This window comes from Camelus ferus, chromosome 19, assembly GCF_009834535.1.
Source record: "Camelus ferus isolate YT-003-E chromosome 19, BCGSAC_Cfer_1.0, whole genome shotgun sequence".
NCBI lineage: Eukaryota > Metazoa > Chordata > Mammalia > Artiodactyla > Camelidae > Camelus > Camelus ferus.
In genome coordinates this window covers 37,474,119-37,487,140 of record NC_045714.1, presented here as the reverse complement: position 1 = coordinate 37,487,140, position 13,022 = coordinate 37,474,119, and the positions used below count along the sequence as shown (strand labels likewise).

At 35.2% G+C, this 13,022-nt stretch overlaps 2 protein-coding genes and 1 long non-coding RNA gene across 7 annotated transcripts in view; 1 reads left to right on the top strand and 2 right to left on the bottom strand.

The window, feature by feature from the left end:
- LOC116658005 (60S ribosomal protein L29-like) overlaps positions 1-13,022 on the bottom strand; it is an 801,314-nt gene that overhangs the window by 544,913 nt on the left and 243,379 nt on the right. The gene's annotated exons all lie outside the window — the stretch shown is intronic.
- ITCH (itchy E3 ubiquitin protein ligase) overlaps positions 1-13,022 on the bottom strand; it is a 94,756-nt gene that overhangs the window by 33,409 nt on the left and 48,325 nt on the right. For all 5 annotated transcript variants that reach the window (XM_006190776.3, XM_014564377.2, XM_014564378.2 and 2 more), the window contains 5 exons: positions 11,971-12,128; positions 10,468-10,657; positions 9,145-9,240; positions 7,390-7,564; positions 2,774-2,843 (listed from right to left, as the gene is read on the bottom strand). In XM_006190776.3, coding sequence (XP_006190838.1) covers positions 2,774-2,843; positions 7,390-7,564; positions 9,145-9,240; positions 10,468-10,657; positions 11,971-12,128 — 689 coding nt within the window. The remainder of the gene's footprint in view (positions 1-2,773; positions 2,844-7,389; positions 7,565-9,144; positions 9,241-10,467; positions 10,658-11,970; positions 12,129-13,022) is intronic.
- LOC116658008 lies at positions 4,193-12,215 on the top strand. The gene is made up of 3 exons (XR_004313214.1): positions 4,193-4,680; positions 6,835-6,839; positions 12,205-12,215. It is a non-coding gene; the product is annotated as an uncharacterized LOC116658008 (long non-coding RNA).

The window sequence follows — 13,022 nt, the reverse complement described above, 5'->3', positions numbered from 1 at the left end:
TTAAGTAAGATACTGCAGAATAAGTGTTAGGCCAAATTATATAGCCTTGTCAAATTAGTGTTCAGTACTTTTTAACTTATCCCCAGCACTGAATCCATGATTCCAAGTAGCAGTGATGATACGGGGAATCAGAGGGGATATACTGGCGAGTATCATAAACCTGCTCCTGACATCTCAGCTACTTTCTCCTTGAGCTGAGCCTAAAATTGAAATAGAACTTCTGATGTATATAATACACAGAAAAATGGGTGGCATCTTGTGACATTTCCTGAATATTAACAGTGGCTTTCCCAGTCATGACATCTTGAGTGTGGGAACATGTAACCAACTTTAAGGTTGTCTCTGAGGCAAAAAGAAGCACCCACAGTGCTACAGCTAGCTACATGATAATAAAGTAAGTTAATGTTCCTGGCAATCACATTAAATTTAAATTTTAAAATATACTTGCAATCTGTAAGTTTCTTATATACACATAATTTTTAAATAACTTTTATAATCAAAAATTAATATCCTAAGTGCATAGCTGAGCATATATTCCTCTTTTAACAGCCATGTAAATTCAGATTTCAGGGCCTGATATGCTCTGTTCAAAAGCTAACGTGAGGGAAGATAAGGTTAATAGAAAACTTATGTCTATGCTAGTTCTAAGTATATACTGCTGATATCAGCATTTCTTGGAAGAGGCTGTGAAAAACAAAATTTCAAAGGTAGATGCACTTGCAAACTAAAGGCTTATGTGCTTAATGAGAAGTACTGTGACTACAAAGCTGAGTTTTCACTTTGTTGAAAAATCACATGATAAACAATTCTGAAATTACTGAACATCAAACTTGCATGCACATCAGACAACTTCCTGACATGATGAGTAAAACACTACAAAAACACAATCTTCTTGTTATTCTATGTATTCTCTCATAACAGCTCTGAAAATGAGAAAACAGCTTTACCCTTGATGGGTAAAAACAGCTATACAAAGCCCTTTTAGACTACATTGTTGAACCCAAAGCATTCTTTGTTCTCCAGCCTCTATGATTTGCATGTGTTAAAATTTCTTCACTGTCAGCTTATAATGTGATAATGTCTAGTCCTAGCAAATAAAACTCTAAACGGGTGAAGAAGTTGAATTTAAATATATATGGCATTACAGAAATAATGCTGACAATTTCAGAACATCAACACAGTAGGTTAACTGGGGTTTTATTTCCTGGGTCAATCCTGCAGGTGTAGCAAGTAGTTCTCATCTGTTCTACTACCACTGCTGTCACTGGCTCCACAAATAAAGCACATGCCCCAAAGACAGAGTCATAAAGCAGTGCTCAGTCTGAACACTAGGATGATCATGAACTCGTTTAGGAACAAGGACACTTTTCAATTTCTGGACTATGAAACCTAAAAATAAGCAGAATGTGAATAAAATAAGCAAGGCAAGATTCTGATAATGCAGATAAGCTGGGATTGGGTCTTTAGAGGAAATAGGGAGGTGGTGTTGGCTAAAGTAAAAATAAAAAAGATTCAGATGATGAGGATAATGATAAGCACAAAAGACAAGGATCAGGTTTGCAGGAAAAGCTTTTCAAATAAAGGTGACATAGCCTGCAATTCATGCTTCTGTAAGCAAGAAGCAATTTTTCTTAAAGCTGCCCTGAAGAAGGAGTAAAACAGTTTGCATTTCTAACAAAAGCCAATCAGGTCATGGTTTTTCTGCAATAAAATTAAAAGGATAAATACATGACCTTCAGGTATATCTTTTCAGTGTATCAATTACTCCTCTGTAACATGAATGTAAGACAACTCTAGCAAGAAAGCTGTTAAGACCATCCATGTCTGAGAATGCAATCTCACAGTTCCAATTCAGTATGCCTCATAAGAGCAATATCCCTTCTTCTAAAGTACTTCATACCAACCATATGCTTTCCACTCTAAGGCTCAAACAGAATCAAAAGGCTCTTTACCAGACTGCCAGACACTGATGAAGACAGAAATTCACAACTTTCATATGCCTTCCCTTTGTTACAAGCTAGCAACAATAACAGTTGTAAGTATGAATTATTACATTTTTTACCTCTTTGTCTCACAGGAATGTCAGGGATAAATAACCTTAAGGGCAATGGGGTAACTCAAAGGCAGGTAACTCACAGACATTTATGACCCAGATTCATGTGACCTTGACATATCAATTTTATCCAACATTCTTCAGTATGTAATGCTAGAGCAATCTATCTTGGAGATCAATGCTTCCCAAGACTACCCAGAAATATCACTTTCCGACTTAACCCCAATATTATAAAATATCTGCAGCTCTTAAAGACCAAACTTACACTAGTTCCATAAACAGCTTTACTTTGCTGTTTTCCACTTTCTATATTCTTTTTCTTCCAAGCAAAACTGTTTCTATATTGCCGTATTTATTCTAGAAACTTGCTACAGCTCTATGACTTACATAATGGCTATAAAACAGAATCCGGTAGGGAGGCCTATCTTAAAGTCCATTAACATTAACAAAGTTTTAATAACTAAGGTCCTTGATAACCTTAACAAGTTCCCCCCTTCCACTGATCTTTCAGGTAACATCAACTCAATCAACTCAGCAACTTTAGAAGAGTAAAATCAAACTTTGGGGAAATTTAATGCCAATTTGGTACTATGAATTAAAGCAACACACCCAAAAAGCTTCCTAGAATTTCACTCAAGCAAGAGCAGAGTGTACCATCTACCCATAAACACCTGATCATTAAAATAACTGAATTCAATTTTAAAAATTCATGTGACTTACCCCATCCAGGTGGCAGGGGACCGAGGGGATCAAATTCTTTATTTTGTGATGTAGCAAACAAATCTTGATTCTAAAAAGAACAGCAACAACAACAAAAAACTATGAAATAATGAACAACTTAAACAGATAACTCAAGAGCAAGCCTTATGAGTTCTGACATGCCTTTCCTGGCCATGTGCAACAAAACACACTCCTAACAGAGTTCTTAAGAGAAGTACTGCATAGTCATGGATAAATGCCAATACAAGCTGGTGGAGAAAAAAATCTTCGTCAACATTTGAAATTATTTGAAATTCAAATATTACAAATAATTTTACACCCTGATGACCATTTTTTTCCTTCTTTAGCTACAAATCAGTAGATTAGAGAAATATATGACACTTGCCCAAAAGTCACTTATAAATAACAGTACTGAGCCATTAGCTGGCTGAGAAAAATCTTTTATTTCTAACTCAAAAAGAAAGGATCATATACAGAGTATAGGATATACAAAGAATTGTGGGAAGAGAGTTGGAGCAGGGAGAACAGGCTGTCAGATGACTAACAGGAAACAATTCCAGTTGAAAAGAACTGACAAGCCTAGTACTTTATAGGAGACTTCTTAAATTTGTTTGCAATTATCACATGAATAGAGAGAGGTTTGGTTAGATAAAAGGAAAGTAGGAGTAAACCATTAGAGAAAGAGAAGTAAAAGTCATACTGACTGTGCATGGTGTAGGGATAATGAGTGCGTTTTAATTTATATGTATAATAAAGTGGGGAGTACTTTTTGGTCTCTCAGTAAGATGTAGTTATTAGCCCTTTCCTCTTTAGAAAGATAAGGCAAATAGATTTTTTTTTAAGGGAAAAAATACACAAGTAAAATAGGACAGTGCACCCCCATATACTCAGCACCAAGATTCAACAATTATCTAAAATGCCATATGTCTTATCTTTTTCCCCTATTCTTTGAGGAAGCAAAAATCAGTCATCATTTCACTCCTATGTATTTTAGTATGTCTTTCTAAAATTTGTGAACATTTTCTTATACAACCACAGTATCATTATCACGCTTAGCAAAGAATCTGTTAATTTTATCATCAAATATACAATCCCTAATTAAATGCCTCTAATTGTTTGGATTCTGATTTGACCCAGTAAGCAAAGTCCTCACATTGCATTTGGTTGAGTCTCAAGTCTCAATCTGTAACAGCTCCCCAACTGTCTCTCTCTTTTTCTCCATGTCACTAACTTATAGAAACTGAGTTAACTAACTGAAAAAGTTTTAAAAGCATAAGAGATATTTCATTTCTGATTTAAAAGCTCTTGGAAGATACGCTTGTCAAAAACTGACCTTGCTACTCCTGATAAACACAATTATGAAAAGGAGAGTAGGGAAGACAAGGCGAAATACCATACAAGGTTTGAACCCTGATTGTAGAACAGGTCTGAGAAGTCTGGTATATAACAAGCTGCTTTGAAAACTGTCTAAGACCTAAGCCTATCCCACTGGCTCACTGTCCCCAGACAGATAAGGTTGAGACAGGCACAATGAAGCCATGGGCCACAAAGAGCCATTACACACGATCCATCATCAACTACATCCATTCTGAAGTTAAAAATGCTAGGCATATGAGCATCTATTGTCTTGTAACCAGGGTCAGAATAAAGCCCACTTCATATTCCCAACAAAAAGATATTCTAAGCAACACCCACCACTTTTTAAGTAGCTGGTATTAAGAATGTTTAATTCAGAATAAGGCTTCAAACCAGGTATAAGATCTTTTTGAAAACAGGGAGGTAGATATATGAAAGAAAGAGAAAGGGGGCGGGGGTTGGGGGAGGAAGGAAAAATAGTTCAATTCATTCACTTCAGTTCATACTGCTTGCTATATTATGCTAAGGGCAACTAAAATAGGCTGTTTTAAGTTATTTATGATTTCAAAGCATCCTATAACACAGAGTAAGAATTTGGATGGGGGGAGGGAGGGAGAACATGGATGGTGAGTAAAAGCTGCAATTCAAGAAAAGTTCCAAAGACTCTGAGTATTGAATTGGTCGAGTTTACAAAGAGGCAATAGACATTCAAGGTTCTCCAGGAATTTGCTAAATCTGTCTTTAAAAAGAGTATTTTAAAAGATTGTGTACTAGACATACAGATGGCCAACAGGCACATGAAAAGATCTTCAACATCATTAATCAAAACCACAATGAGATATCACCTCATACCTATCAGAATGGTTATTATCATGAAGATCACAAATAACAAATGTTGGCAAGGATGTGGAGTAAAGGGACTCTTGTACACTGTTGGTGGAAATGTAAATTGGTACAACCACTTTGGAATACAGTATTGTGGTTCCTCAAAAAACTAAAAATAGAACCACTAAATGATCCAGCAGGTCCACTCCTGGGTAGACATCTGAAGAAAATAAAAACACTAATTCAAAAAGATACAGGCACCCCAATGTTCACAGTAGCATTATTTACAATAGCCATGATATGGAAGCAACCTGAGTGTCCATCAACAGATGAATGGCTAAAGACGATGTGTATATATACACTATGGAATACTACTCAGCCATTTTTTAAAAAATGAAATTTTGCCATTTGCAACAACATGGACAAACTTGGAGGGTATTATGCCTAGTGAAATAGAGACAGAGAAAGACAAATGCTATATGATATTGTTTAAATATCATCTAAAAATACAAAAAATGAATGAACAAAACAAAAAGATTCACAGATACAGAGAACAAACTATGGGGAGTGGGGAGAGGGAAGGAGAGAGGGGCAAGATAGGGGTAGGGGATTAAGAGATACAACTACTATGTATAAAATAAATAAACTACAAGGATATATTGTATAGCACAAGGAATATAGCCAATATTTTATAACTTTAAGTGTAATATAATCTGTAAAAATTCTGAATAACCACATTGTACACCTGAAACTAATATAATATAAGCCAACTATACTTCAATAAAAATAAAGTAAAAGATCATGTATGGTAAAACTGAGATATAGTGCATCCCTACAATTGTGGATATGAGGGAGAAAAAAGATGAAAACTAACATTTCTATGCATCTAGCATGTGCCAAACATATTAGGAACTTAATTTTACAGAATCCTAAAAAAAAAAAAGAAAAAAGAAAAAACCCGCTGAGGTAATTATGTAAATATACAGAAATTTTTTTTTAAATAAAGTAAATGAGTCTTGAGGAGGTTAAGTAACTTACTCAAAGTCTTATAGAGAAAGTAACTGTGGAACCAGGATTCGAACCCAGATGTGTCTGACTCCAAAGCCCATGCTCTTTCCACTGGACACCCATGTGGAAACTAGCTTTAAAGAAGGCAGGCAAGCCAGGCATTCACACCTAAAAGAAATTTGGCCAGGCACACCAAAGGTGATTATAATTGAGAAAGAAAGGAAGGTGTAAAACAGCACTGGAATAAAATACGAAAAGGGTAATAAGGTAGATGAGACAAAAATTAATTTCACCTCTAAAACCACTGGAAATGGGAAGATAGTGACAGTTGTCTACAGACGGTGGCTGGAAAAACTGTTACATGAAAAAAGTTATCTTAACCATAATCAAGTGGTGAAGGAAAAGCGGCTGATAAAGGTGAAATCTGTCTACATCAGTGAGTGATAACTATTATGGTGGCATGGTGCAAGAAATAGGAAAAGGGAAAAAAGCAAAAAAGGCAATGCCTAATGAGGACAGTAATTTACCCTGATGGATTCTAATGGGGATGATATTGATGGTAGTAAAAGGGAAGAGGTGGCAATGGAGCGGGTCAGCTTCTTTTGAACTCTTGGAGAGCTGGTTTTCTTCTCTTTAAGTTCTATATATTACCTAAACAAATCCTCCTTGTTTGGCACACAAAGTCAAATTTCTCCAAGGACTATTTGCCTCTCCTTAAAGAAAGGATCATTGATACTTTATGATTTGAGAGACTGTAAAATTCCTAGCACCAACAGTGGCATAACAAAACAATACATTTTGGTGTACTTATCACTATTACTGCAACATTACGCTAAAGGAAAATGTGTATAATTTAAACCATTTCCAGAAAGGAGATGTTTTTATATCAAAGTAATATGGTTTTGAAGCCAGAGTAGTATATATAACATAATCCTATAAGAAAACAAGTTTCTTTAGTCTCCAAGGGCACTAAATAATTTATTAGATAAACTTTACATTTATATGTTACAAAACGATTCAACTCTATCATCAGTTCTGCACAACCACTTGAGTCAGGTGCTGTTAGACCCAAGCCATCTAATGTTCTGCTGAGTTGGACAGAATTAAATTTAGAACTGTTTTAAATTCTTTTCAAACTACCTGGATTTGTTTTCACTATTCTTTTGTAAATGAATTTTAAGTTGTCCTAACTTTTTTATTTTTGATAGTAACAAAGCAAAGGAGGTTGAACTACAGGAAATTTCAAAACGAAAAGATCAATCACCTTACACAGAGAACGAGACAAGGTCTAAAAATAATGTCTATTAACAGCAACAACTGGGTTGACATCCTACTTTTACCTTCCTTTTTAGTGCTTTACACTTCATGTGCAGGAAAAGGTTAAAAATCAAACACTCCTTAAGTTTATAATGCAACAGGCCACTCACCCCATAAATGAATCTCTGGTTAAACTGCTGCATAGCTCCTTGAAGTTGACTTCGTTGGAGCTGCCATTGTTCATAGTTCCGGACAGATTCCAATGTTGGCCTCTGCCACGTCGTTGTTCTTGTGAAATGGTCAACGTAATAAATACGTCCCATGTTGTCAACCCGCCGTTCCCAACTACATCAGGACAAAAACAACCAGATTCAACAAATACTTGTGAAATAGGTAAGAATTAAACAGGACTTCATTTGAGCCTTTGTGCAGGTATGGTAAGATTTTACCTTTTAAAGCTACTTTTGGTTTACCTGAAGTCTTTTACGTACTTTAAAATGGTCTATAAGTGAACTTAAGAAGAATGTTTCTAAAAATTTCTTTCTTAAAAGTTAAGATCTATCTGTCAGGTTTGTAAAACAATGCATTTTAAGTCTCAAACAGTTATTAAGACAGAAGCTCTCATTTTCCTTCCTCCAAATGTTCTTTTGACTGCTGCAATCCTTAAAGGGACACATTTGTATATGTAGCTTTTCACAGATGTCCAAAAAAGCGCTTTTCCACAAGAACACAACTCATTCATCATTTCAAGTGGGTGTATAACACTAGGTAAATGTTGATAAAGTATACTGGTGATTTCTACCTAGTTGATTGTTTAGGGGTTTTTTCAATATTCTAATAAAGAAATAGTTTCAGGACACCCCGGATTCTCAATTCCCTTTTATAAAATGGCATAGTATTTGCATACAACCTATGCACGTCCTCCACACATCCTCCTGTATACTTCATCTCTAGATTACTTATAATACCTAATATGATATAAGTAATATGTAAATAGTTGTAAGTATAATGTTAATGTTATGTAAATAGTTGCCACGGCTTGGCAAATTCAAGCCTTGGCAATTTTTTTTTTTTGTATTTTGCATTTTGGAACATCCCCAAAATTTCAACCTGTGCATGCAGAAGGCCAACTGTACTAAGATAATAAGCACGTCTTATGTAACAAAAATTTTTTTCTTCCTTTGCATTATTTCTTTATGATAAATTTGCTGGAGAGGACTACTAAGGGTACGTGTATTATTACAGTTACACATACTTTTTCTGTGAGAGCTGTAACTAATTTACACGACCACCAGCAATGTTATGAGGTAAAGTTCCTCCACAACCTCATCAACACTGGATATTATCTGCTAATTTAACAAGTAAAGTTGTACCTCTTAGCTATGTATTTAAGATTACTGGCAAGATTAAATACTTTCCTTCCCATGTTTACTACTGACTTGCCTTGAATAAAAACTTTTTTCTTCCAATTATTTTTAGATAATTGAAATGCTAAATGCTTAACAGCATGTATTACTATATCTTTTATTTCCTCAACTATTTTGCAACAACTTCACTAGTATATATTAGCTTTTTATAATAAGGACTTTATCCTCATATATATGATGGGGCTATATAATTCTTATTCAGTTAAAAGAAACTAATCTTAAAAACCCTGCGGTTTGAGCCAGGTAAACGTTCACAAAGGAAAACCTGGAAATAACAAGACCTATGGAATCTTTAGATCAGAAAAGAGTAAAAACAGAAGTCACTCATCAGTGTCAATCAGTTCCCTGACTCTCTTCTCTAGTCTGCACCTACCAAAAACAAAGTAGACAGAGAAAAGACTGACAGGAAGAGGAAAGCAGGAATGTAGGGAAGATTTTATACAGATAGAATCTATATTCTGAACAATACTTTTTTCTTCTTTAATTCAGATTACTTACCTAGGAGGTAGAGGTTCTGGTCTATCCCATGTTGTTCTTTTTTCAACATGATCTACATAGTAAATTCGTCCATGCTGGTCCACTCTCTGCTCCCAACTTAAACACAGAATTTAAAAGGCTGATATGGTACTTGTATGAGTAGCTTGGCTGTTTAATCCTGTCTTTGTCTTTTTCTCTTATATAACCATGTTACAGAAATGAAACAAACAGGCTACTATATAAAGCAGATACCAAAAAAATTTACGAATAAAGTCGAGAAATGTAATCCTGAGAGTGACACACAGTGGATGAGATTTTTCTGCAGAAGTATCTGCCCTGGGAGATTTCTAAAGAGGCTTGAGGTAATGCACTGAAGAGACAAAGTCTATCTCAATTTCATCAGGTATACAAAGGACTTAAGTGGAAAAGAAAACCATAATCTATGTTTTAAAACCTGAACAAAGACTGAGTTGTTAACTGAAGGGCAAAGGACAGTTTGGATTCTGTAAAACCAAAGAATAAAACTTCATCAAATGTGTTCCTGCATAGTCTGATGGACAAAGTCAGTCTCTAGTATTCTAGTCTCCTTGATGGGTTTATCCCCAAAATGACAAAGACAGGAATAAATCATCAGAGTTTACAAGATACAATCATTTCTAACAGCACCCACTCAGTTTCTCTTTGCCAATCCCTTGTACAAACAACTTTCGAACCTGGTTTCAAATGTAGGCTTTCAAAAAGGAAAATGGCCTAACTACCCATATCAGTAATACAGTTTGTTCAGCAATCAAAATTCTCATCATGAGAGTTTCAATTAATTTTGATTAGCACTCTGAGCTCTGGATTAAACTGAATGTCACAATGTATATACATATATAAACTATTAGTGTGCTATTCATTTTAAAGATAATCAGAGGATTTAAATGAGATTGAGAAGTAATTTTCTTAGTTTCCTAAATTATCATTACTTTGCTATGACTTTATGATGAAAGAAAAAATTTAAGTGATTTTTCCCCCCTTCAAAGAAAAGGCAATCCGAATTAGGTAACTATTTTATTACTTGACCTTGGTTAACTTTCTATGGCTCAGAGTCCTTCAATTAAAATAAAAAAATTCTTCCACTTTGCTCTGAAAATGGAGAAATTTTAAATGTGGCAAGTATTTTTTTGTTCATTTTCACTTTAGACCCCACCACACACACACACACACACACACACACACACACACACACACTCTTAATTATAAAACAGTTTTTAAAGAATGGAGTTCAGTACTATTTTCCTTATTAATAAATACATGCAGAAGTCTCAAAAAAACAAATGTTAACCAAAAACAATTACTCACCCAGGTGGGAGGGTAGCTTGAGGTACAGGATTTAATGGTCTAGGGCCTGAGCCTCCAGATATAGTAAGAGGAATTATTAATCCAGATGTTGCTCCTTCAGATGTATTTGAATTTGTATTCATTGGTGGCAGAGAGCCCGTACTAGAGCCATCACTTTCAGAAGTGGTTGATGGTGAACCATTGACAGATGCTTTAAGATTTGAGGAAAATAGAAAAACAATCTCTTATTTTCACAAATCTACATTCAGGATAGAATTTTAAGTTAAAAAAATAAAAAGGCAGATGACAAATGTAAAATTTAAGACATGGATATGCAGGTGAAAATTATTTAAATAAAATAAATAATGGGAAATAGACAATGGTTCCACTTAATAGGCTTCTTTACAACTTTTTAGGTTCTGTCTACCCTATGTCTCATTACAATACAGATGCTGATTTCCTGATGCTACAGGAAATAAAAACTTTTAGAATAGAAAAGTGCTGGTATCCCTTGGCATAAGTCCATACAGTAATTTTCCAGATCCTTAAAGTTGTCTTTCCTAAGAAACCCTATAGATGTGAGATTAATTTTTTTTTTAAATGTAGGTACTGGGGATTGAACCCAGGACCTTATGCATGCTAAGTACATGTTCTACCACTGAGTTATACTCACCCCTGATCTGAGACTAATTTTTGATGTTAGCTGTAATACTGTAAGATCTGACTGATAAGCACAATATTCCTGCAAACAGTTATTAAATTAAGTACATATTACATCTTCAAGAAATACTTGTTGACAAAACAATTCCTGGAGGAAGGAATCAATATTATGACAAAGTAGTATATGATCTTAAAGACTGGGAATATATTGTTAACACAATTATCTACAGAAAAAAGGGGAAGATGTGTAATTAAACACAGTCATTTAATAAAATGATCTGTGGACAACCAATTTACTTTTCTAATATTTGGTTTACTTAATTTACATTCCTGCCCACATACTAACAGATGAAAATAAACAAAGATTAAAGATTTATTCAGTCTAATCAGGAAAAATTATTTAAACTGTAAACTTTTATATTTTTACTATTTCATTTAATTTGTATACTGCTTTAAAACCTGAATAGTGTTTAGCATTTTTGGGTTATTTATCATTTACTGATTGTTTTTTTAAAAGATATAATGAGAATATGCAACCAGATCCCTCACTCTGAAATGCTTAGATCCACACAGTTACAAATCCTGACAGAAAATTTAACTATTATCTGTACTGCCTATAGTTTATATAGCACACATGTGATTTTCATTCTCAGTAGAGCATTTGCCTCAATAACTTCACCCCTAAGGGAAAAGCTTAGGGAAAACACGTCTTGACCAAAATCTTAAATGTAGAAGTATAGCTAGAAAACCAACCCAGAAGGGTCTCCCGACACCTACCTGAGGATCAATTCCCCAACAGAATATTATTCACAATCACAGTACAGTGTGCTACATATAACCCTAGTATATGGATGGAATACATACCTGGTCTACGTGGGGTAGGTGGAGGTGGTCGTGAAGGTCTTGGAGGCCTAGAAGGTTTAAAACTGCCATTTGAGAGTGATGGAGAATTGTTCCCATTGACTCTCCTATTTTCACCAGACCCTGCATCCTCAGGTTCGTCAGATCCATTTGTGTTCACTCTGGGTAAGAAGAGGTGGAAGGAAAGGGAAAGGGGAAACGGGAAAAAAAAGTTCTTTGAACTTAACAAAAAGCCAGCAGGAAGAGCAAAAGTTTAGGAGCTTAAAAAAAGCTCCCTAGTTTCTGGCCAGCTTTCTCAAACACATGAACCGCCCTAAGGTGGAGTCTTACGTACAGCCTTTAGAGCCCATTTAGAAATAGAGTGAGGGGTTATACAAGAGCACAGAAATCCTGGGGCCATTCAAAACTATTAGGTATGCTGGTTCAGATTTCAATAACTGCAGAGGCCCTTACACTGTATAACCAGAAACAGTCAAATTCTCAAAACTCCAATGCCTTAGAAAGGGCACTATTTTATCACAAGCACAGATAACTTAACGATCATTTTCTTAGTTTCCATTGGTACTTAATATTATTTAGGTTTGAGGCAGGGATGACAGTCTGCAGCAGGAGAAAGTAGTACATTTATTTCCCAGGGACTGGGTGCTCTTCCCCAACCCAGCAAATGGTATACAAAATGTTCAAAGTTAGTGATCTAGAATAGAGGTGCCAACAGACTCTTTTTTTTTTTTTTAAAGGAGCTACCATTTCTTCAAAGCAATGACATCAACTGAAGTGAAAGAAATTGGGTAAAACATTAACAGAAATGTCAGACTGAAAGTTACTACTACTGTCAGTTAAACACAGTTGATTCCTTTTCACAGGAGGATCTAGTCATGGACTAGAAGGCAGAGCATGAGTTAGCCACTTTGGAGATGCCTCAGGTAATGCTAATATCTACTACCTGGTAAGTGGAAACCATTACAGAATATTAATCCATACTCCTAGACCTTCACAACAAGCCTAAGTAAAATCTAGTAGATTCAAGAAACCAAAATAGAGGCAATACCATGGAT